Below are 27,123 nucleotides of genomic sequence, written 5' to 3' on the forward strand. Positions count from 1 at the left end.
AAATTCCCAGTTGTCTCCCCATATACACATAAACATAGTTTGAAGAATCCTGAATTCCTCCCTAAGATGCTCAAAAGGTGGGAAAACCTGAATACAATTGTCCCAGAGAAGAGACATTTGAGAAGATGCATCGAGTCTAACTGTCATTTCAAAGGCTGTGCTAGAAAAGGACAGAAGTCGATTGGATGCTTTGGCCAACTTCTCCTCTTTATCTCTGTTCTAGGCTTGATACATCTCCCTCATTATATCGTAACCATAAGTCAGATCTCATCATAGACAGCATTTCTCACAAACCAACATGATCCCACAAAAGAGAACTAGGAATAACACCGCCTCCTACCATGTTATGAACAACTTGCACACCTTCACCGTCTGCTTGCACAATGAGGGGGAACCCAGCCGAAGCCTTATCCACTATGTAGGAGGAAAAAAGTGTGCAGGACACTACCCCATGCTCAACCAGACCATGCCCACTTCCTATAGTAGTTTACAGGACTAGTGATACATTTAAATATGTAAACTGTGTTGAAGTGAAAGCAACATCTCAACATAGGGCCATAGTATGGCGCATTGAACCTTCACAAGATAGGTCTCACTGATGCACAGGTGCTCACTGGTTGGGGGTTCCCATTGCCCAGCACCCACTTTATGTTTTTAGTTCTGAAAGCAAGCATTTGGAAAACCATGGGCCTGATTCAGAGCCGTTCGCTATTTGCGGTCGTTCGTTCAAAAACAAGGGGTGGTTATTCAAATGATCAGTTCGCAAATTGCAGTCTGTTCACACCTCTAAGTCTGAATGAGCGAGCAAAACATACGCTCGTTTATTTGTTAAAAACGCCCCCTGGCCGCACGCACCATACGTCATGTCCGCTATTTATTAGATTAATCGAGTACATCGACCAGCGTATGAACTGCTCGCTATTCTTGTGGTTGGTTTTTGCTACCACAATCTTGCGAGCAGTTCTGGCTATAAAATAACCCAGTGACGTGGTCAATGACGCTGCTGTATTAATTATGCACACCCATAAAACGCCCGTTTTGACCTTTAAGCACGCCTGCGTTCGGATCTCCACTCCCCATTTTCAAGCACCTTCCCCTGTTACCACCCACATACGCCTCATTCTGTCACTCAAAATAGCAGGCATTCGCTATATTGCGAGCACATGAATTTCGGCCGCACTGACTGGTTCGCGCATGCGTATAACGATCCGTACGCATGCGCAGATGTGCAAACATCGCTCGGAACGAGCGTACTGCCGCTAGCGAGTGGCTCTGAATGAGGGCCCATATCCCTTGGGGGATCCAGCATTTGCTCCTGTGTATGGTTAGGCTGGAGGGTCAATTGACCAGATGAACCAGATAGGCTCACCACGAGCAAGAAAACATTATATTCAATGTTAACATAGTGAGCTCCACCAATTTCAAGGTTTTATATTTTGTGTGGAATACTTCTTTGTCTAAGTGAACATCCTTGGCGTGTTCATATTCATTGGCTTGCAAAATAAGCTGGTACATTTGAAAAGCTAAATATATTTATTTAGTAGATACAATATACAATGCATGCCAAATGTCAATGGTACAGCAGTAATATAATAATTCATAACATCCTTTTGATAAATTGTTAAAATTCAATGCAAACCCATGCAAATCATGGGTTTAATATACTTTTATAATGTTCAACTTCTCATGTCTTTTACCACCACATTTCCTATTTTCTTCTATATACTTTGTATATCATTAATGATTTGTTCTCTCTGTATTATCTAAAATTTCTTTAGTGTTTAGATTATAATCCCTACACACCCCAAACAACGACTCTAGGTCCATATTAGTCCAATCAGGTGAAAGATTTTATAGGCTTTCGATGTTATAAGCAATTGGACCTCCCATGGAAAACCCCAAGAAAAAAGACACTCGCTCGATACTTTTTCCACTTCTCAGTTGTCCAAGGTAAACAGGTCTTACTGAAATCTTGGTTTCATTTTCACACTCTACATAGATTAGGCCATTTTCAGCTCTGCCATTTAAAGATAACAGTGAATTTCTGGTTTCTGCTTCTTTCCATATCTCCCCACTTTGCCAGAGAGAATTTAAAACTGACGCTTGAACTACAGAAAAGCTCTTGTCAAGTTTCCCTTTGTGAATTAGTCTCTTCAGGCCAGCATTTTTGCCGAGATAGAAATGAGCTATGGGATGTTTGGAACGGCACATGTGCCGATACTCATTTTTAAAAGATTTTCTCATAGAGTTGACATATTTTTCTATATTTTTAGAATCCGGATCCAGTTGGTGAATGTTTTGGGGCCAGAAGAGTAATGAGGCTAAGAAATAAGGTTCTGGGTACTTGTGATCAAAACCACAGATCTGTAAAATCTCTCGCAGATACTGTTTCAGTGACTCAACTGGTACAATGTGGGTAGAACTTGGAGAAATACAATGAAGCACAATATTGGCCAAAATTAAATTTTGTTTATCTCTAAGAATGAATTTGTCTGTGCGATTCTGTAATAAAAACGTGTAGGCTTTGACAATGGCTTCTAGTCTTTCAATATCTTTTCCATGACCTGTGAGGTATTCCAGGATTCCTGAGAACTTGTCAGCTTTGTATGACTCCAGACATAGCCTGAATTCCTCTGTACGTAGTGAAGGGCTCTTCTTTTGTGCTACCGTCTCATCTGTTATTTGCAATAGATCATATTTGCAGAACAACTGCATATATTTTTTGTAATACTCTGAAACTTTTTCACGTGCTTTATATTCTGTGCTCTCCTTCAACATGTTCCTTTGTTTTAAGTACACAAAATAGTCTTGGAAGAAATCAAAAGCCTTCTTTAAATATTTTTTTAAGTTGGTTAGAAAAATTCTAGAATCTTTAAGAACTTGATAAAACTCTTCATAGTTTTTGCTATTGTTATCGACTGAGATGTCCCATTTACCAGACAAGTACTGTGTCAAGTGTCTTTTAGAGATCTTATCTTTTGAACTGAACCACGGTATCTGTAGAAGTATATCTATTGTATAAAGACAGACTTCAATCTGACCCATGTATCCTGCTGTATTGTACACATGATAGCGTCTGGCCTTTGTTATCTCATATTCCTCTCTCTCAGATTCTGACTTTTCTGTTTGTTCTTGACATTCCCTAAAGGCCATTGATGCAGAGTTAGCAGTTTCTAGAAGGGTGTTTAATTCCTCTGCTGATAAAGGATGTTCTTTGTTGAATTTGTCCATCATAGTCTTTAACTGAGTCTTATAGATCTGACCCAAAGTATCTAATACAAATGAATTTTTTGGCGCAATTCGCTTTGCCTCCTTTGCCCAATGAAAAGCAGAAGGGAATTTTTTCTCTCTGATATAGAAGTGTCTTGCTAAAGCCTGGCAGATGTAAGGATTCTGCCTGAATCTAACTGTACCCTCATTCAGAACTTTTTCCACACTTGCTTTACCCTCCTCTTTTTGAATTTCCTCTATTAAAGGAGAAAAGAGAGTGTCTGTTTGGTCACCATATTGTTTTCGATGTCTTGTGACCAGCATACTTTGCATATTCTGAGTTAAAATCTCTCTGCCAATTCCACTGTCATGGAAAACATTGTCCTGCAACAAGTCCAACATGATACTACTCTGCTGTGTATCATATGTGCTCTTTAACTCCTTTATGCATTGACATGCAATCAGTGGGTGGATTATGCGTAGCCCTTCATATCTACCATATTCTTCCACTTCTGTACGAAGCATTAATGTAAAATAAGAGCCCATTGTATCTTCTATGCTCTCATTGCCCCAGAAAGTTTTTTTCACTGTTATGCCGAGGAACTGCTCGCACATTGAAGCAGAAATTGTTGAATCTTTTACATATTTGTTTAGAAGAGCCAGAAAAGAGATGAGCTGAGCTTGTTTGCTTGCGTTGTTTAAGCCTTTTAGTATATTTTGTACAACATTTTCAATATATTTCTCATCAAAATTGCTTTTCATGATCATAAATGAATAGAAATCCTCTGGCTTTTCATACTTCTCTTCAATCTCCTTAAGTTTTGTTTCAAAAGCTCTTTGCTCCTGCACAGAAAGTTTATATGTTAAAGCGACACTGTCCATGCAATTTGATTTCGAGCTTTGCTCTGGGTTCTGAGATCTCATGCAATTTAAAATGATCACCACTGGCTTCTCAAATCGTATATACCGTTCTGCGATGGCTAACTGGATGTCGTTCTGTAAAATGGATACAGTTTCCTCCTCTTCATAATCATCCACTAAGAGCAAGACAGGATAATAATCTGTGCAAGTAGATGATCCATGAACAGCCAGATTGATAACTTCTGTTGAGATATCTTTGAAGCCATCTGTCTTTCTCTTTAAAGTTGCACATCTGAATGTATTTCGCAGTTCCCAGAGGACATGCATTGCAGTAGTAGAACCTCCACACCCAGGGTGATGAAAGAATGTAATTACTTTTACACTTATTTGCTTGTCATATTCAAACCAAGATGTTATTTGTTCTTCTAATTTTTTTTGGATTTCTCTTTTTATAAAAGGTCCTGCATGGCCTTTGAATGAGAAGTAGAAATTCCACCATGTTGCTTTGCCTCCTCGGTAGAAATTTTCTTCCTGAGTTTTCATGAATGTATTAAACTTAGATTTATTGCTTTCGATTTCTGTATCATGACATTCATTTACACAAACAATATCTAGAGATGTCAATAGATCCTCATCTTTCCTGCACAGAATGGTAGAAGAACCACCATGAGATGGCAGGAAGCGATTAGAGGACTGAGTATTAGATTTCAGTTTAAGAATTGTACCATTTATATTCTCAATACCCAAGTAATAAATACATCTTTCTTCCATTTCCTCTTCATTTATAATTCTACTTTGTAAATCTCTCCATCTCTGAAAAGTTTGTTCACTTTCACAAACACATAAGATGTCAGTCATACCACTGAGTTCCTGGTAAAATGCAGTGAACATTTCATTCATAGGATCCAAACTGTCTTCAACGGGGGAAAGCAATAAAAACAGAACAAGGAATTTCCCTTGTTCCAATATATCCTTCCTGGAAAGGAAAGACACGAGCCGTCTAACTTCAGCGGCTTTCTCTTTCTGCCAAAACTTGTTATTTAATGGTTTATACTCTTCACTGTTAAGATCCAACCTCCCGTTGCAGAAGATCCAGCTTGGCTGTTGATATAGTTTAAGTTCTTCAATCTTTTCATTTGTGACATTATCCATATTTCTGTATTGACTTGGAAAATGCAAATTCGGTTTCCGTTTTTCCTGGTAAGCTTTACATAAACCATTTGTGGCTGACTCTGGATCAAAATCCAAAATGGCAAACCAGTTTATTTCATGCATGAATTGTAGATGGCTTGTATGGTTTGTCTGGCATTTATTAGCAACCAAAATGTACCATTTATAGTAGGAATTGTCCAGTGTGTCTCGGTTTCCAGTTATTAAACTCACAAGTTTGGAACCATGTTCTTGGGGTTCCCTTTGCTTTGCTTTTTGATTGTGTTCTGCTTTTTTTCTAGCATCATCTCTGTCTTTTGTTTGAGTATAAAACAATTTTAAATCAGTGTCATTGTGTTGTACATTTGCTAAAATATTTCTTGAGCTCGCCCCATCTCGAAAGAAGCAATGTGGATCTTTACTCTTTTTCCAAGTATTGTCAGTGAGAATAAACTGGTATGTATGGAATATCTCTGATTCACAGTAAGCGTGTTCAGGAACCACATCCACTTCTATAACCACTAAATCAGACTTTACGTTTTCTTGAGACAGTACACTGACAAAACGAGGTGGACGAATGCATTGTTTTGCTACTTGTGCTTCTTTTTCCTTAAAGTATTTGTTCATCATTTGATCAATATGCCGGACATAGGTTTCAGTGTCGTCTATGTGAATTCCAATAATTTCACCATGTGGTTTGTCACGCACTCCAAAATGAATGGTGCCATTTGTACGGGTATTCATGCATGCTGCTGCAAATCTGAAGACTTCATTGCAAAACTTCATTTTTTTACCTTCTTCTGTGGCATTTGCTATGTTGGAAAACTCCTTGTACTCATGCACTGGGTCAATATAATTGGATGTACCGGATTCAGGCTGAAGAAGATGGTGTTGTGTATAACATTTGCTTTCATGAGTGCTATCAAAAGGGTAAGGTGTTACTCTTACATGACCATAATCAGTCTCAGAGCAGGTTGCTTCTAGATTCTCTAATTCTTTGGGTAGATTTTCTACTGTATTAGCTTTAGTCGTGTCTGTTTTATCTTGTGGTGTGACACAACTGTTCTGGGCTTTTTGAGATTTATTTTTTTTTGTCTTTGCACTTGTTTCACTAATGCTTGTAGGGTCTTGTTGGAGATTCTGGGTGCTGGGTGCACTCATTTTTTTAAAGGAATGAGCCAATATAGCTGCCGGTCCATATTTAATTCCCATTTCCACAAAGTCATTTTTGGACAATAGTTGCAGACTCTCCCCTGTCACTTCTTGATTGTATAATATGTTTCCAATGGTTGAGTCAAGTTTAAGTTGTACGGTCACCCAAAGTTTTACGTGATCTTTTGTCCATTCATCAACATTTGGAGGCAAATTCAATGGATTTTCCATTTTAAAGATGTATTCTTTTAGATATCTAAAAAACAAAAACAAAAATATTTTGTTAAAAATATTCCATAATAAAGGATTTTTTCTTAAAGGCCATGGCCCCAGCCTCTGTTAAAAATATTTAGTGATAATGATGATCCCTTGCAGTGTTCTCCCAATTGGTATCCCCAGGGACAAATCCTGTCTCTCTATAGGAGTGTTTGCAAATGCTTGATTTTAGAGTGAATGTGAACAGCCCATTAAGAGGCATAATTAACTATAGCCTACCACATATAATGTATAATATATGTAATACTTTAAACATATCCAGGGTCAGCAATCACAGTAAGTCATTGGATGCAGCTCTATGGCCAGCAGGAACTAAATGTTCTTGTTTTCCGGATGTGGGTTCCATTCCACAATCCAAGTATCTTGTTCTGCATAGTGTATGTAATACAGTATTAATAATTAACACTATAGATGGTCTTTAATATAGACTGTGGTGGAGAGAGTATAAAAAATAATTTTATCAATCATATTTATCTTAAATAACTAACATAAGTGGTCTCAAAAATGTTAAACATCATATAATAAATGTACAGTACATTAATAATATAACCAGTAAGAGACAGAACTGAGATCTCTAAATCCACCTCATGGTAAGATGCCTGTCTCTTATTGCTGCCAGCTGCTCTCTAGTCTGGTGCACTGATTAAGTGCTGAGATCCACACACAGCAGACAACAGGAGAAGCTGCTACCACAGGGCATGTGCAGAGGCTCCTCTCTGTCCTTTATACTGCATGTTGTGGACATAGTTTAAGTAAAATCATATTTGTCATTCCATGTCAAGTCAAGTGATCCAGTGCAAATTACCTTACCATTTACTATTTGTGTTGGTCTCTGCACACATTTAATGCTATAACAGAGTGTCTAAAAAAAAACACCAAGGTAGGTTTTAAGTTATAAGGGTTTGAAAATGTTATAAATCCACAAATGTTTTCACTTGTAAGCACAAAAAAACCTAATTTTCTTAGTTACATGTTTAAAAAAATAATAATAATTAAAAAAAACATTTTGTTCAGAACTGTGAAAGACTAATTTACAAGAAACATATTTACCTAATTCCATATTTACATATGCTGTATGCTTTATAATGAAACAGTTCATGAAATTCAATATGCCTTTGCACATCCATTTTGCTTTGTGCAAACTCACATTTAAATGGAGAAATTAGGTAAGGTGTCTTTAAGGCTGCTCCCAAGGAAAACTGTTTATCTGTAAGAGCGTACAAGAGCTTGTCCATTTATTTATAATTTTGTCTGAGAGAAACATTCAAACCAAATATAGGGATGCAGAACACCATGAGCATCTCATAAAGGAATTTACTTTCTATTCTGATTGCCAAGGAAGGGCTAACAAGAACAAACTTTGTCTATCTGATAATGTCAGTGGGTGTACAGGGGGCGTAGTACCTGAAAACTGTAATAGAGGGTATAAGTACTCTGTAACAATGTCAATGGGTGTCGATTGCTGCATTAACCCTGGGAGACATGTTCTCCCAGTTAAAGGGCTAGATTTATTTATTTAATTAATTAATAAAATGACAAATTCTTAAGTATACTGGATTGGACTTTATTACTATATGCAACAATGGAACATCTGATAAAAGGCAGACTTCAACAGCTGGATGCACTTGCTATTTCTTTACGACATCTACCTATGCACCTGTCAGGTTTCTTCACTACCTTAACAAGGGGAGAGGAGTGGCTGTACCTGCTGTCTGGCCAGCAGCTGGGACATCCAATCTCCAAAATCTTCGTGAGTATCAGAAATAATTATATATATACAGTATGTGTATATTTATGTATGTTTCTGTACTCCGAGATATTATGTAGAAGTGAGCGAAGACAGGTGACCAGTGGGTGTAGCTAAAGTTGAACTCAGAGATGATTTTACATTGTGTGTTGTTGCATTTAAGTAATATTGCTAAAAATAGAGTTAATTGTATTGAGATGCTGTAATAATTTTAGACTGTGGACTGATCACCCACAGTTCAGGTTAAAAAGAAAAAAAAATATTTAGAAGTTTTGTATTTAATATTTGTGTAGTGAAGAATATATGATTATGAATATAAGAAATGTGGAGATGTACCTGTATTTCGTTAGACAGACGTGTCGCAAGAGGTAATACAGGCTGTAAAAATCAGTGCTGGTATTTGCTTGGATAAAAACAGGTGATCATAGAAAGCATATTCTGACTATGTGCGTTTCTCTATGATGAGTGTTAAAATGACAAGAGATGATAAAATGTGTATTCCAGTGGATAGAAATAATTTAACTAGGGTAGAATAAATAATAATAAAGATAAATAACAGTTACATCTTTTAAAAAAATGCGCAGCGTAAAGTGTGAATTTGTAATGTTTACATAATTGGTATAAGTAATTCTAAATTAAATGCAGAGATCAGCCCGCGCGCTTGCGTAATTCATGTCCTTAAACTCTACACTTTCTTAAACAAATGCATGGTGTTGGGAAGGGCACAGCAGACTGCGGGCTGCTGCTGCTATTCCTATGATTGTGTTTGTAATGTTTAAAAACAGTCTTAAAATCTTTAAAATAGTGTTTAGTATCTGTGAAAACACTCTGTCACAGGGGCCTATTCATTAAACATTAAAATTCTCTGGAGATAATTAGCTTTAGAACTTTCATGGAGTTCTAGCTAATTATAGGTGGAATTCATCATTCCACCTCTCCATAAGTATCTATTCCGAAAAGCTGTCATTTTTGCGATGACAGCTTTTCGGGAAATAGATACTTTTCCCTGCCTACACTACCTTATCGCATCTGGAAACAGTGCTGCGCATGCGCTGTTACATCTGTAAAACCAGCGCATGCGCAGCACTGCCTAAAGATTAGGGGTGTGCACCGGCCACTTTTCGTGTTTTGTGTTTTGGTTTTGGATCTGGATCTTTCTTCGTGTTTTGGATCTGGATTGGTTTTGCCAAAACCACCCTTCCGTGTTTTGGGTTCTGGGTTTTGTGTTTTGGATCTGTATTTTTTTGAAAAAAAGCATAAAAACAGCTAAAATCACAGAATTTGTAGGTTTTTCTGCTCCTATGCTATTATTAACCTCAATAACCTTAATTTCCACTCATTTCCAGTCTATTCTGAACACCTCACACCTCACACCTCACAATAGTGTTTTTATGTCCAAAAGGTTGCACCGAGGTAGCTGGATGACTATGCTAAGCGACACGAGTGGGCGGCACAAACACGTGACCCATCTAGGCGTGAAACTGCAGTGGCAGACAGGATGGCAGTTTGAAAAACTAGGCCCCAAACTGTACATAATGCAAAGAAAAAAAAGAGGTGCAAGATGGAATTGTCCTTGGGCCCTCCCACCCACCCTTATGTTGTATAAACAGGACATGCACACTTTAACAAACCAAACATTTCAGCGCCAGGATCTGCCACACAACTGTGGCTGAAATGATTGGTTCGTTTGGGCCCCCACAAAACAAGCTGGCAATTAATCTGTCCCTGCACAAACTGGCTCTACGGAGGCAAGATGTCATCCTCATCCTCCTCATCCACCGATTCCTCACCCTCTTCAGTGTGTACATCCTCATCCTCACAGAGTATTAATTCGTCCCCGCTGGAACCACAGGTCCCTCTGTACGTTCTGGAGGCTGGTCTCCCTGGAAGAGTTGATAATTCATTTTATGAACATCATCTTCTCCACATTTTGTGGAAGCAACCTCCTACGCCTTTCGCTGACAAGGTTCCCGGCTGCACTAAACACTCTTTCGGAGTACACACTGGAGGGGGGGCAACTCAGGTAAAATAGAGCCAGTTTGTACACGGACCTCCAAATTGCTTCTTTTTCCTGCCAGTACAGGTACGGACTGTCTGAAATGCCTACTTGGATGCTGTCACCGATGTAATCCTTTAACAGACAGACGCACGCTTGTCGCTGCTGCTTTGAGGATGCAAGTGCGGCTACAGCCCACACAATTCACAAAGACAGAAAAAAAAAAAAGAATATTTTTATTGTTTGTGGAGCGCACTTTGAGGGTTACACCACCCTTTAACAGACAGACGCATGCTTGTCGCTGCTGCTTTGAGGATGCAAGTGCGGCTACAGCCCACACAATTCACAAAGACAGAAAAAAGAAGAAGAATATTTTTATTGTTTGTGTAGCACACTTTGGGGGTGTCACCACCCTTTAACAGACAGACGCACGCTTCTCGCTGCTGCTTTAAGGATGCAGGTGCGGCTACAGCCCACACATTTCACAAACACCGGAAAAAAAAGAACAATATTTTTATTGTTTGTGTAGCACACTTTGAGGGTGTCACCACCCTTTAACAGACAGACGCACGCTTGTCGCTGCTGCTTTGAGGATGCAAGTTCGGCTACAGCCCACACAATTCACAAAGACAGAAAAAAAAAAGAATATTTTTATTGTTTGTGGAGCGCACTTTGAGGGTTACACCACCCTTTAACAGACAGATGCACGCTTGTCGCTGCTGCTTTGAGGATGCAAGTGCGGCTACAGCCCACACAATTCACAAAGACAAAAAAAAGAAGAAGAATATTTTTATTGTTTGTGTAGCACACTTTGAGGGTGTCACCACCTTTTAACAGACAGACGTACGCTTGTCGCTGCTGCTTTAAGGATGCAGGTGCGGCTACAGCCCACACAATTCACAAAGACAGAAAAAAGAAGAAGAATATTTTTAGTTTGTGTAGCACACTTTGAGGGTGTCACCACCCTTTAACAGACAGACGCACGCTTGTCGCTGCTGCTTTGAGGATGCAAGTGCAGCTACATTGCACACAAGTCACAAACACATTAAAAAAATAGTTTTTTATTTTTTGGAGCACTTTGAGAGTTACACCACCCTTTAACAGACAGACGCACGCTTGTCGCTGCTGCTTTAAGGATGCAGGTGCGGCTACAGCCCACACATTTCACAAAGACAGAAAAAAAAGAACAATATTTTAATTGTTTGTGTAGCACACTTTGAGGGTGTCACCACCCTTTAACAGACAGACGCACGCTTGTCGCTGCTGCTTTAAGGATGCAGGTGCGGCTACAGCCCACACATTTCACAAAGACCAAAAAAAAAAGAACAATATTTTAATTGTTTGTGTAGCACACTTTGAGGGTGTCACCACCCTTTAACAGACAGACGCACGCTTGTCGCTGCTGCTTTGAGGATGCAGGTGGAATCTAGACGGGATTTGGAACCGGGGACACACTACCTCCATCAATTGTCTAAATCCCACTGCACTAATGGCGGATACCGGACGCACGTCTAACACCAACATAGCAGTCAAGGCATCAGTTATACGTTTTGCTTCAGGATGACTGCTGTCGTACTTCATCCTCATCGCTGGGGACTGTTGGAGGGTCAATTGTTTAATAAAAGTAGTGATGTTCCTACTTCATCTCTGGGATGATGAACAACTCCCAGCAGCAGCAATAGCACTAGGAGGAAGTGGTTCTTGATCTTTCCCTATTTTATTTTTATCGGAGAAAGTTTGGTCCTCCATTTATGTTATATTGATATATACGTGCGGCTAAAGCGCACACAAACACAGAAAATATTTTTTTATTTTTGCTGGAGAGTAGTGCACTTTGTGGGTTACACCACCCTTTAAGAAATGAGCCAGCCGGCTCTTTACTTATGGGACACAGGCGCACGCTTGGCGCTGCTCCTTTGTTGATGCACGTGCAGCCACAGTGCACACAAGTCACAAACACAGAAAATATTTTTTTTTTTGGTTTGGAGTGTACTTTGGGGGTTACAGCACCCTTTAACGGTCAAGCCAGCTGGCCCTTTACTTATGACACAGGCACACGCTTGGCACTACTTTGTTGATGCACGTGCGGCTACTGCGCACACAATTCACAAACACACAAAAAATATAATTTTTTTAGCACTTGGGGTGAGCACCCCTGATGGACAGAGCACCCCCTGACAACACTACAGCACCCCTTTAGGACTGGGACACTGCACAGGACTTTGGAGTGGACACAGCCCCTATGGAGAACTGACTGCACAACACAGTCCAGCCAGCCCCTATGGACTTTGAAGTAGTGGACACAGCCCCTATTAACAACAGCAGCACAGCACAACACAGCCAGCCCCTATGGACTTTGAAGTAGTGGACAACAGCAGCACAGCGCAGCACAGCACAGCACAACACTACTCTGCACTACACTACACTACACAGCCCAGCCAGCCCTAACTCCCACCCTCCCTCTTCACTGTCCACAGCCGAGTGAGAAAATAGCGCCGACGCGGATACCTTATATAGGATCCAAAACCCGCGAGACTCGGAAGGCGGGATGATGACGTTTTGCCTCGATTTCAGATCCGAGTCAGGCGGGAAAAGTCGAGCCTGACTTGGATCGGCCTCGGATCGGGGGGGCTCGGGGGGGTTCGGATTTCAGAAATCCGAACCCGCTCACCCCTACTAAAGATGCGTTAAGTTTCGTACCCCCCCACCCCCCTCCCCCCTCCGCTCACCTTCTCCCCCCTCCGACTTACCTGTCCACGCAGCAGCCTCCGGCTCCGTCCTGCTGGTCTGTCATGTGGTTTCCCAGCAGACCACATGACAGATTAGAAAAAATTATATATTTTTTTTCTTTTTCTTAACTTTCTTGTGCTCTGCTGGGGAGCACACATGACAGACCAGCCTCTGGAGCCTGAGGACGGAGCAGAGCGCCGGAGGGACTCGTCAGGGGACCTGCACACGCTGATACAGGTAAGTGGATTCTGCTATTCGCCACCTCACAGTGGCGAATAGTAACTGCATCAAATTCCGAAAATTTATAATTTTCGGAATTTGATGAATACCACAATTTCCACATCCCCATACTAATGTATGGGGAGTGTGGAAATTACCGCAGGGGAACTTAGCAAGGAGATATCTGTGATATCTCCTGTGTTAAGCCTGTTCATGAATACCAAAATAACGTTATTTAAGGAAAATGTCCTTAAAAACGTTATTTTAGTGTTGATGAATAGGCCCCACAGTATCTGCGTCACTGTAAATTAAAGTTTACATGGTTAAATAGAAGATGTTGAGGAGGGAGAATATGCAGGCTGAATTTACGTTATTGTTGCCAAGAGGAAAAAAAATGTTTAGAAGTTCAAAAGGCCCCAAACAAATGACAGAGTTTACAAAAGCAAGAGAACTATAAATGCTTATAGATTTGTTACATTGTCATTGTTACTTGAACCTAAGAAAGTTTGGAAACAGCTAATTTTTAGAAATGTGATTTTTTAGATAAATAGTGTTGATATTATTACTGACCATAAATCAAATGTTTAATGCTACGTTATACCAGACTAAATAAGAAATGTTTGAGACAGTTGCTGATAATCATAAAGGATTCAACAGCTGGAGAACGAAGAGATTATTAGAAAATCTTAAAGATGACATAGGTTGCTTATATGATTAAGGGACTTTTTAAGGATAGGTTGAATGATGCATAACGTAATAGGGTGGTAATTTAATATCTAGAGTGAGAAGAACAATCCTTTAACATAATTGTTAACTTTAAAAGGGGGATGACAGATGCAGATCTTGTGCAGAGCGGAGATGTCGGGTTGGAAGATATTTTAAGATAAGTGAAGAGATGTATGTTGGTGTGGTTTGGTTAATAGCTTTATGTGTGAGTGTAAGTATTTTAAATTGAATACGGTAGAAGACAGGCAGCCAATAAAGGGACTGACAGAGTGGATTAGCAGACACTGAACATTAGGTGAGAAAGATTAACCGAGCAGCTGCTTTCAAAATGCCGTATAGTGGGGACAGCCTGTTTTTGGGAAGACCAATAAGCAGACTATTGGAAAAGTCAATGCTGGAAATAATGAGTGCATGGATTAGATTTGTTGCAGTGTCTTGTGTAAGATTTGGTCGAATTTTGGCTATGTTTTTAGATGTATGTAACAGGATTTAAAGACAGATTGAATGTGGGGAGCAAAAGACAGTTCAGAGTCAAGGATGACACCTAGGCAGCGAGCTTGTGGGGTGGGGTTGATTGTCGAGTTGTCAATAGTTATAGAGATATCAGGTTGGTAACTACTATTGGCTGGTAGATATATCATTAATTCTGTTTTGGATACATTAAGTTTGAGGTGGTGAGATGACATTCCAAAATGAAAAGGCAGAGAGAAATTCAGTGGCACAGACGAGCATATATGGTGACAAATCTGGGGAGGATAGGTAAATTTGAGTATTGTCCACATACAGATGATACTGAAAACCAAAAGAGCTAATTAGTTTGCTAAGAGTGGAAGTAGAATCAGAAAAGCGAACAGTGTAAGAGCGATTAAATAGGTAGGATGAGAATCAAGAAAAGGCTGTGTCTTGAAAACCTAGGGATTGTGATGTTTGTATGAGAAGAGAGTGTTTAACAATGTCAAAGGCAGCAGAAAGATATAGAAGAATTAGAAGTAATTTCCTTTAACCTTGGCAGTGACCAGATCATTTACTACCTTAGTCAGTGCTGTCTCTGTGGAGTGTTGGGAACGAAAGTCTGACTGAAGTAAGTCCAGTAAGTTGTGGGTGTTAAGAAATTGTGTGAAGCGGGTGTAAGCAAGTCTCTCCAGTAACTTGCAGGGGCAAAGGAAGCTGGAAGATAGGATGGTAATTTAAGAGAGAGTTAGTGGGGTCAAATAAATATCATCCTATATACTTCTTATGTACAGAGCAGGATTGCTAATGTAACTGAAATGATAACTGTTTAACTTGTGCTTTCAAAATTTTCGGAGTAAGACTGTATGCTCATTATGTCAGAGCGAATGTGAGTTTATCACTCTCTCTGTATACCCCTCCCAGATCGAAGAGCTGCACCGAAAAGGAGAAAAAAAAAAAAGTTTTGTTTCAAGTAGATGAAATGCTGTAACTATCTCAGAGCATGAGATTGTGCCTGTATTCTTACATTATAGGTTTCTTGTATACCTGAGCCAAGAGTACTGATAAAAGAAGGTTATGAAATAGACTTTTTAGTAGATACGCTGTATCTATATAGTGTCTTAAAAAGACAGGGGTGTTATTCTAGGGAAAAAAGTCACAGAGAGTTTAGAATATTTGATGAATAATCTTATTTTTTTTTGTTCTTACAGATGGCTCAGTCCTTATCTAACAATGATCTGTGGTTATATTCAACGTTATTTTAGACTTCACTAAGAAATACTAAACAATTGTGTTTTCTTTTGCAGAAACAAGTTAAAAGTTTAATGAGACAAAATCCAACTGTATACTGATAATTTTAAATATACAGGACGTTGTTTTCCAGCAGGTTGAAGACATTTATATCCTTAAAGGATGGCATTAATTATTAAGTTGAATTGCATCTATTTGTTTTACATACTGTTATTCAGATATTTGATAATGCTAAACTTAAACATGTTCCTACAGACAGATTTTCTCGATGGGGAATAATATTTTAGACTCCTATCAATTTTACAGATGTCATATTTTGGATTGTGCTACATTGATCTTCTTTATCCTCAACAGGGGAGAATATGGTTGATTATGGATGGTGAGGAAAAAGGAAGACAATGAATATGTTTGCAATAATGAAATATAAAAATATTTTTCAGTAATGGAAAGTTTCATTAGATAATCCTGACTTAGTTCTCTTTACTGATGATAGCTGTTTCAGACAGATACATAATGTTTTTGATGACAGGGTATGCATTACAGTAACTACCACATTCAACGTAGTTAGCTGAATGTAATGTACAGCATTGATTATAGCAATTGGAAGCATAGGGGTTACCGCATAGTTTGAGGAACTCTCATTTTACATGCATAAACAGTTAAAGAAGCAATATGTTCACTAAAAATAAGTTGCAGTAATTAAGTGTCGGGCACATACTAAAGAAACTGATATAATTTCCATGGGTAACATATTAACGGACAGGGTAATATGAAAGGTAATTTTAAGTACATATGATGAGCCAGCTATAGAAACTCAGTTGATGTTGTTTAAGGATATCACAATTTGACCAATTGAGACAATATCAGGAAAATACTTCTCAGAATGAGGTCAATGTTTGGAAATTAAAGCATTGTTACAAGAGAAGATGGTAATGGGTATTTCAGTGAAATTAAAATTATTACAAGCCTTATAGAGGTTGTTCATGGGTTAGTACATTTAAGAGCAGACAATATGAATCGCATTGTACAATCATACTGGTATGCTCGAGCCAGAAATAAAGTGAAAATGTGAATGTTTATGTAATTTGGTTGATAAACAATGTAGAGAAAATGGTACCTACTAAAACATTTTCAAAGTACTATTGATAATTGATTTTATTCAGTTACCAATGAAGAAAAAAGAAGGATTGAAGTATGTTGATTAAAAAGAGGATTAAAGTATGTTCTTGTTAAGGTTTCAGGATGTTTTAAAATATAGTGTAAGCATGTTTTTAGATATTGCAGAGTTTATTGAATTTACAGCTCCGTAATGCTAAGAGAAAAGATTTTGGAGGAATTTGTATTTAAGGTATAGTTTACTTACTGTAAGTGTTATTGAAAGTTACAGGGAGAGTTTTTCAAATAAGTGAAATGATGGAAATAGAATCAAAGTTACACACAATGGTGTTATAAGAAATGGATTAGTTAAACTTACAAAAGAGACAGGAATGTCATTGTTTGAAGGCCTACATATGGTGCTTCATAGTAATAGAATCACACCTGAGCCTTATCTCACTCTCTCCTTATTAATTGTTTTTTTGAAGTACAATCAAGATGTGTTACTAAACCAAAGACTGATTTGAAATGACAACATGATTTGATTGTTCAATATTTTATACAATTGTCTAAGCAGCTACAACAAGAAGACTTTCGGGAAAGCTCAACAGGATATTCAACCAAGACCAGCATTTGGTCCAGCAGATGAAATGCAGTCTAGAGACTATGATGGTATGATGAGAAGTTTGTTACATTCTGGTTCCCTTACAGATCAATGGGATGGTCCTTGGCATGGCAAAGTAATGTTGACAACAAATAAAGCTATAAAGGTTGCTGAGAAGGACACCTGGATCCATGGCTCGCATTGAAAAAGGTCAGAAAAAGATCCGAGCTTAAAGGGGACTAAAGACTCAGGAGCTCATTCAGAGTCAGTCGTGAGTGCTGAGCGCTCACGACCGACTCGATGTTGCCCCACAGCGCATGCGCACGACGGAGCCGGCTCCGTCGTGCGCATGCGCGAGACCCGGCTAACGGCGGGTGATCCATCGTTAGGGGTCTCATCGTAGACGGGGCGAGCTGTCGATGTTGAGTGACAGCTCACCCCATTTTCTGGGCGGGCCGGGGGCGGGCCTGGCCAAACGGAGGCGTTCCAGTAGGAACGCTTGCCGTTTGGGGGTGGCCCCACTGACATCATCAGTGATGTCAGTGGGGAGCTTCCTGCTCGATCAGAGCAGGAAGCTCCCTGGGGCTTAAGGTTGACGAGACCCTACCTTAGGGTCTCGTCGTAAGCCTGATGGTCGCGGTGGTCTTGGCCATCGCGACCATCACCCTTGTCGGTAGTTAGAGCTGTGGGTGTTAACCCGCAGCCTAACGACCGTCATGGAGGCGGCCGTTCAGGATGCAAGCGGCCGCCCTCTTTCAGAGCGACCGCTTGCATCCTACGACCGCCTCTGAATGAGGCCCTCAGACTCAAGTGCTGAGATATAAAGACTGAGATATAAAGTGCTGATATAAAGACTGAGATATAAAGACTAATAGGGGAATTCAATATGGAGCGAAAACTCAGTTTTTGCGTCAATTTCGCACCTATGACGTCATTATCGCAGGTTTTAGTTTTACACCGTATTCAATTTCAAAGACTTTTCACAGGTTTGAAAAGTCTTTGATAAAAGAAAGGGGATAACTTTTCACCATTGAATAGGTGTCGAAAAAAAGTGCAGAATTGGGGTTTAGGGGTGATGGCTTAAAAAAAATAGCCTGCACCCCTGGGAATGTCATTTTAAAAATAACTGTGTCAAAAAAAGTTTTTCAAAAAAATAGGGACACCCCAAAAAATGTATTAAAAAATTGGGGTGAAAAAAAAATGGGAAGAAATTGTTTAAAACTAGAGAAATAGGTTCAGGGCTATTCTGCAAGTATGCAGCAGGTGTATTCTAGAATAGATTTATAGCGGCAGGTGCACAATTGCAGAATTTTAAAAATCTTACTTTAGGGACATAAAAATATGCTAGTACCCATTTTCATGTAACCCAAATTTGATGGGACCACTTAAAAAAATGAAAAAAAAAACCTAATTCCTCTTCTGCATCACTATTTCAATATCGGGAAAAAAGCACCTGCCGCAGCTATTTAAATCCCCGACTTTCATTTGCAGGCTAAAACGGGGGTACCCATAGTGATCCCCCATGTTTTTACAACTTTAGGGGGTCTTACAATTTTTTGCAGGTAAATTTCATTTTTTTACGCAAATCCCACTTCGCAGGTTCCCGTTTTCTGAGGTTTTATATTGAATACGGGGATAAAGCGGGCGCGCGCCCGAAACTTTATCCCAGAAAAATCTCTGATGTGGAGCGAAAAGTCCAGAACTGACTTTTCGCTCCCATATTGGATACACCTCTTTGTTGCATTTATGAGAACTCTTCAATCAAGATGGAGATTATTGCTTAAATTAAACTATGATATAGACTGATGACAAAGAAAACTTTTAATTTTTCTTAGCTGCTTGATGGAAATAATCGTGTTTATTGCAACATTGAGATTTATTTATTTTTTTGGAGAGAGTGCGAGCGAGGGTTCATGGTCTGGTATGATTACACATCCAGTAGTGTGGATGATGGGGTTATTCTAATAAGTCCTTTCCTTCCTCTTTTCTAAGCAGGTTAAATGATCAGAAATCTGATTTATCATCTATTGAAAAGTACATTTGCATTTACTGTACTAAGGTGTATGGATATTATTCAAAACATTATCCAATTCTACAAAAATATTCATTGATGGGTAAAGTATTAAATGCTACTAATTGTTGAATTTGTGCCAGAAAAATTGTTGTGTTGAAATATACTGAAATTACTAAGATAATTAACATAAAGACATGTGAGAATTGTGTAATTAAAAGTTGAAAAAAAAAGGAAAAATGGGTTACTGATAACTATAACTTGACAAAGCCGCTAATAATTGTGTTATTTTCATATGTAAGTGAACGCATTCCATTTTGTTTTTATAAGAAAGTATATGAAATGAAGCAGACTACCTCAGACACCTCAGATTTGAATAACTACAGGAATGTTTCCTAGTCCAACACAAGTAGAAAATGTTGAGTCAGAATATTGTAATAAGATCTTTAATGTGTACAAATTTAATGTTCCTTGCTATAATGAACAATGTAAGGAAGATTTTAAAAGGACTAAATGCTAAATGTACAATGTATTTTTACAATGAGGCATTTAACTATACACTGCATGGGGCTCTATTTATTAACATTATTTTTACTAAAATAAAGTGAAAAAGGGTGTTTTTACACCCTTTTCACATCATTTTAGTTTCACCTGTAGATATTACAGGGCAATTGGAGTAGAATTAGTAAAATTCTACTCCAACCCCTAAGTATCACTTATTTTTAGTAAAGCAGATCGCATTTCCCATAATTGTAATGGGAAATGTGTTCCGACCAGAGTTACTAAAAATAAATTGTAAAAAAATACCGGGAGAAGCCCTGTGATAATAACGCCACCTGGAGGTGGCGTTATCCAGGGTCTACCCCGGTTACCGGGCTCCCACTCTGCTCTAATGGGGAGAGCAGAGGCGGGAGCCAGTACCAGTAATCAGCTGTGTGGTCTAAACAGACCGCAAGCTGATTGCTGTAAAAAAAAGAAAAAAAAAATTGAAACATTTTTTTTTTACTTACCTGAATCCAGGAACCGGTGATCGGGCCTCTGGTGATGGCTCTTCTAGGATCAGCTGGTCTCCCATAGTGCACTGCGGCCCGGTCATCAGGTGATCGGGTCCCAGTGCAGTATGGGAGATCACCTGATCGGGAAGCCCGGAGAAGATCACCGGAGGCCAGAAGGATGCAGGTAAGTGTAAAGAAGGGAGGGGGGGGTCGCGGGGGTCTGTGATAGCAGGGGGCGGGGCTTATCATCGGTGGGGGGTAGCAGCAACGGTGGGTCGGCGCATGCGCGGGCTCTTAGTCGCGGTATTTTTTCCGAAAATACTGCGACTAGAGTGCGGATGGGATCCACAGGGACAGAGCTTTATCACAAGCTCTGTCCCTGCAAGGGATTTATAGTAAATCCCTGTGATATTGCCTGAATTCGCAATGCGAATTCACTCGGTAATATCACACTACAATCCGCATTCAATATGCGGATTGTAGTAAATAGAGCACTAGGGATTAGTTCCAATAGTGAGTGTTCCAAATAGTGATACAGATCATATAGTTCAGACATGTTAGGAATGTTAGATACTACCATGATATTTAGGATTTGATGTTCTTTTCTTGTTACCAAATGATCTTTATTACCTATGTGGAAAGTATGCTTACAAATTATTGCCAATTAATTCAGAAGATATTTGCTCTTTAGGCAAACTGATACTAACGTTTTATGTTATAACTAATAGTAATTTGTGATAAGTTATTTTGCAGGATGCCAGACGTTTTACAAGAGATATTGATCCAGTGAAATAAAAAAAAATTTCCCTGATTGATACTTCAGTGAGACATCATGTTAACATTTGCTAACAAGTTACGTATGATAATTGGGGATAATTGGATAATCAACATAAAATTATTGAACTGGACAAATTTATTGACAATGATACTGGACTTTATATGATAAGACATTCATATATGTTGGACATTTATTAAAAATATTCCGGAATGAACTATTACTACAACACCGCCCATAATTGATTGCTTAATTGTACAGACTGGAGGATATTGTCGAACTTTTTATACAAATCTTGCAATTCACTGTTGAAGTTATTTGTCAATTAATACTACAGATGAAGAAGCCATTATTATCAATTACATAAATGAGGCTTATACTATAAAAGAAGAATTTCTATTAATACATTATGATAAAGACTCTAAAGTGATTTATGATGGTCATGATTAGATACTAGTTTTTGATTTTCAGTTTTAGAAAAGTTTTTAACATATTTTATGTACAGACAAAGTTTATTCTTGAAATCTTAATCCTGATTTTTTTTGAATTCTATAGAGTTGGCCTATGCTGTATTCAGATGGCTACTTTAAAAAAATGAAAACATACAAGAGATGGAGATGAGATATAGCACATGTATGTTATAATGTGCTTATCTAAGGGTGGACTGTGAAAGACTAATTTACAAGAAACATATATACATAATTCCATATTTACATATGCTGTATGCTTTATAATGAAACAGTTCATGAAATTCAATATGCCTTTGCACATCCATGTTGCTTTGTGCAAACTCACATTTAAATGGAGAAATTAGGTAAGGTATCTTTAAGGCTGCTCCCAAGGAAAACTGTTTATCTGTAAGAGCGTACAAGATCTAGTCCATTTATGTATAATTTTGTCTGAGAGAAACATTCAAACCAAATATAGGGATGCAGAACACCATGAGCATCTCATAAAGGAATTTACTTTCTATTCTGATTGCCAAGGAAGGGCTAACAAGAACAAACTTTGTCTATCTGATAATGTCAGTGGGTGTACAGGGGGCGTAGTACCTGAAAACTGTAATAGAGGGTATAAGTACTCTATAACAATGTCAATGGGTGTTGATTGCTGCATTAACCCATGGGAGACATGTTCTCCCAGTTAAAGGGATAGATTTATTTATTTAATTAATTAATAAAATAACAAATTCTTAAGTATACTGGATTGGACTTTATTACTATATGCAATAATGGAACACCTGATAAAAGGTAGACTTCAACAGCACATAAAAGCCTTTACTTTTATATACAACAAGACTAGGTTTAAGGAAGCCAATATGTCATGATTAAAGGACATGTTTCAGAGCCTCACACAATTCCAATGTTCACGTAGTTGAGTGATTATTTGCAACTGTGCATGCATGAAAATGTCTGAAAACCCTACGGCACAAATGCATTACACAGAGTGTATGCACAAAGATGCTGTTGCGATCAATTCAGACAGTATCAGAAAGGGGGATGCAGTCGGGAAGCCGACGGACAGAGTCCCGACCGCCGACTTCCCGACTGTCTAATCCCGGCAAGGGTTAAATGACAGGCGTCGATATCCCGACACCTGTCATTTTACCTATGCCGGGAGCCCGACACCCGGTTTGCCGATTGAAGGTTAGCCGGGCGCCGGGTGCAGACAGCTGCGGGGGGGGAGGGTTAGGTTTAGGGTTCCCGGGGGGGGCTTAGGGTTAGGCACCCCCTCGGGAGGTTAGGTTTAGGCTAGGGGAAGGGGGGGTTACTGTTAGGCACCCCTGGGGGGAGGTTAGGGTTAGGCACCCCCCCAGGGGACTTAGGTTTAGGTGGCGGGAAAGAGGGTTTAGGTTTAGGCACTTAGAGGGGGGGTTTAGGTTTAGGCACTTAGAGGGGGGATTAGGGTTAGGCACTTGGGGGGGAGGTTAGGGTTAGGCACCCCTTAGGGAGGGTTAGGGTTAGGGGGTAGAATTAGGTTAGTTTATATTTTCCTTAAGATGCTCAGGATTTCCACCTCTTCCGGGCTGCCGCTGTCGGGATTTGAACCGCTGGCCATACAGCCAGCGGTAAATCATATGTATTCCCAGAAAGGTGGGGTAAAAGGGATGGGTGGTGACTGGGAGGTGGCCAGTAGTGCATGCACATAGAAGGCCATACTGAAAGGAGAAACAGCCATAGGGCTGGTACAATTATTGATTGAGTGGACAGACGGTGGCGTATAAGGATGCACCAATCAGTATTATAGTACAGTGTGCATGGGCGCTAAAAGTGGACATCTCAGTCCTTGCACATTCGGCCGCACAGATGTACACAATGGAGTTTGTGGGCCATTTGCATAAACTCGCAGACTGGCAGCCGGCAATAGACACTTTTGCGTATGACTCAGAATCAGGCACTAAACACTGTCATATCAAAGGTAACCAAATCTTCTATGCCACTGTTTTAGTGACTGTGACTCAGTTGTCATCATTGCGTAATAGTGCTGGGTATTAAGGACGTACAATTATTGACACCTATAGCTATGACTGCCCCTCTTCTGCTTCTCACAATGCACTTTCTTTTAGCGAAGTGCATGTGGTCTGTCTGTTCAGGGACAACTGATGGCAATAAGATTTGTTTCCATGTCTGATACAGTACATAAAGCACATCTTGGATCTCTGTGACTTTTGTTCTTGTTCCAATTTTCAAGTGAGCTTTAATTGTCCCAACTTTAGTTGCTATAAGCCTTATAGCATTAGCCCTGGATTGCCAATTCCTTTGAAAGTTATAAGGTCACATTTGATTAACTTGGTGAACCATTCCTCCTTGCTGCTGAAATTCCTTGTTGCACCTAAATCTATATACAAGTAATCCTTTCTGTGGCTATATGCATCACTCTGGGCTAACTCATCTCTCCCTTTGCATTTCTTGCTTTTCATAGGATTCACATTCTTTTGTTTGCACTCAATTGCTTTGTGACCTATTTTGTGACAATTCTAACACTTGAATTTAAATTTTCTGTATTTTTCACTCTTTGTATGCAATACAGTTGTCACAGCATTCAAACCACAGGGCACACGTTCCTGAAACTGTAATAACTTTGCTCTGAATGTGTCTGCTTTTAACTTTGCTGTGTTTGCCTCCAACTCCACAACCAGGAAGTCAAACTCAGGCATCAAGTTATGCAGCATTGCCGTAGCAAACTTATCATTCACTTGCACTCCAACAGATGTTAGTTGCTGAGAGACAGACACCACTTTGTTTATGTAACTACTCATACTGCTGCATTCATTCTATTTGGCTTTATACATTACACATGTCAAATGTATCCTCTCCATGAGACCTCCTTCTTGATATACTGCCTGCAGTGCTGTCCACATGTCCTTTGCTGACTCTTTCCCATGTATTATAGAGCACATGTGTTGCTCTACACTTAAGCATATGGTTCCCATGACTCTTTCTATATAATCTGGGCTTGAATCTGCATCTGGTTCTAGAGTGACATTCCACAACCTTTCACGCTTTAATTGCATTTCCATAGCAAACGTCCAGGTTGTATAATTTTCTGCACCTTTTAGCTTTATAAACCCCATTATGGGTGTGTATTTGGAAGGAAACAAAAAGGCACTCCACTAGGTCTGAGTAGCCTGTATTTTACACCAAAGTCAATCCCGAAGGACCCAAATGTAACAGATTTGGTAAGGATGGTGTAAAAGAATAGAGCTTTCTTAATAGCCACAAAGACTGTGAAAATAAAAGGTGAAAATAAGTAAATATATAACAACACTTCAGTTGCTCTTCACAGAAGTGAAGATATGCAAAATAAAAACAATATGCAATATAGTGTGATACATTAAGGAACAGCCCTTAATTCTCTAAGCCAGCAATAGTGAATGTAATTAGCAATAAGTACATTTTGTATGCAATGTTAACTTAGGTTTTGCTTTATCATTAGTAATCACATATGTTTATTTAACCTTAGAAGGTGAAAATTATCAAGGAAGGGAAAGGAAAGAAAACTCTTTTTGTTGGGGGCACAAACTTATCAAAAACGTATAAAAATAAACTTTAATATTATCAATGGAAAAAATGCGACAATACATGGACATAACACACAAATCACACAAATTGCACGTGTCTGGACGTTAATTGGTCTCCACCAACTTGGCACATCAAGATGGATTCCATCCAGTAACACCTAAACGTCTAAACTCTGTAAAAATGCCGTAATAAAGGGCGAACATATATAGAATATTTATTCATGCATATTCTTATAAACTGCTCATGGCCTGTAATATAAGGTGGTATAAATGTCAAGAAAAATGACAAAATAGATAGTATGGTTAAAAGAACTGCTCAGATCGTGGAGTGAGATACTGCTGTTAATTCATCTGCTAAATAGCATCGAATGATCTTAATGAGTGTTCCCCTCCTTGGTGGCAGTTTCATTAGTAAGAAAAAATACAGATGAGTAGCAGGTATTATGAAAAGAGAGAATAGGTAAAGCCAAGCATCTGCTTTCAAATCTCATTGCTTCTAAGCATCGTGCAGAGGAGAATTTGATGAGAGTACATGTGAATGACAGTAGTCAATTCTCTTTTAATAGTGCTTCTGCTTTCTGTCAAACTGCCCTGGCTCCTGCAGGTCAGTACCGATGAGAGTACGAAGAAAGAAAATAAACACCACCACAGACTTGATGCAGTTACAAATGATCATGCAAATAATTAAGTGGTAATCCAAAACATTGTTTCAATGGATGGGCTATTACATATGAAAAAAACCTGGTGCTTCAAGTGAAGGAACTTTGCAGCATGTCTATATGTGTGTAAGTCACAATTCTCATACACTGAAACAATTGTCCCTCTACAATCCAATGGACACCCTTGGAAGCTAGTATGAAATATCAGGTGTCTAAGGTGAAGGGACTTTGCAGCATGTATATATCTATATAGACACACATAAGTGAATCACAATTTACATATAATTATATTATTGTCCTTCTACACTTTAATTAAAGACCCTTTAGTGGCTAATACATTTCAATGGTCTGTGTCCCAGAAAAATTGTTATGTTTCATATAGGAAAAATGACACAGAATAATACAGTAAGATGATTAAACTGACAGCCAGCCAGAGTTAGTTCTGCGTCTGTAACTAGAAACTTACTGTGCACACCCCAATTGAATCTAATAGGGAAACATGGTCCGTAGTTGCTTGTTTATGTAAAAAAAGGTGTGAGACCTGCAGCGGTCAGTCATAGCTGCATATCGTGAGACAGTCTGAGGTATTGACTGATAAAGCCAAAAGGGGAATGTGAGTCACCTGAATAAGTGCTGCCCGCTGTGCGCACAATGGGGAGAGCAATGCGCCCACCTCCAACACCGACGATATCGTTTCACCTAGTCCGGCTTGTTCATGGTTCATACTTGGGTTAGGAGATTAGACCCTCCTATATTCTAGAAGTGGTTGTCCCGTCAGCCGCGCCCCTCCACTTCTCAAAGTCTGGTCATGTGAGTAAGTGCGGGGCTCCGTAGGAAGCTGACGTCTTTTGTTTACAACTGCACGTGTGTTGATCACTGTCAGTTGTAATTCATTGAAACTGAAAGAGCAGTTTCTAATATCCTCTATAGGTACAAGGGAAAAAATTATTATTTTGAGTTCAGTAATGTTATCACGGACATTAGACAGACTTCATACTAGAACACCAATGTATTTGGTAATATATGATGTCTATCAGCATTGACCCATCAGGTGAATCCTATAAGTTAACCAATATAACTCAATAAATACAATATTGCAGTTGGTATAAATCAGACATATATCATAATTCATTTGGTTAATTTAAGATTTGCAATTTATAATATATTCTCTGATATAACAAAAAGGAAAGATATAT

The 27,123-nt window shown here is 39.1% G+C and overlaps 1 protein-coding gene across 1 annotated transcript; it reads right to left on the reverse strand.

The window, feature by feature from the left end:
- Positions 1-1,780: 1,780 nt before the first annotated feature.
- Positions 1,781-26,841, reverse strand: LOC148511436 (sterile alpha motif domain-containing protein 9-like). Its single transcript, XM_088442226.1, has 2 exons — positions 26,550-26,841; positions 1,781-6,628 (listed from the first exon to the last, which is right to left on the reverse strand). Exon 2 carries the CDS (start codon positions 6,601-6,603, stop codon positions 1,852-1,854), a length of 4,752 nt encoding a protein of 1,583 aa, XP_088298352.1. The 5' UTR covers positions 6,604-6,628; positions 26,550-26,841; the 3' UTR covers positions 1,781-1,851.
- Positions 26,842-27,123: the final 282 nt, after the last annotated feature.

Source organism: Taudactylus pleione, unplaced genomic scaffold (assembly GCF_031769625.1).
Source record: "Taudactylus pleione unplaced genomic scaffold, aTauple2 ptg000306l, whole genome shotgun sequence".
Lineage (NCBI taxonomy): Eukaryota > Metazoa > Chordata > Amphibia > Anura > Myobatrachidae > Taudactylus > Taudactylus pleione.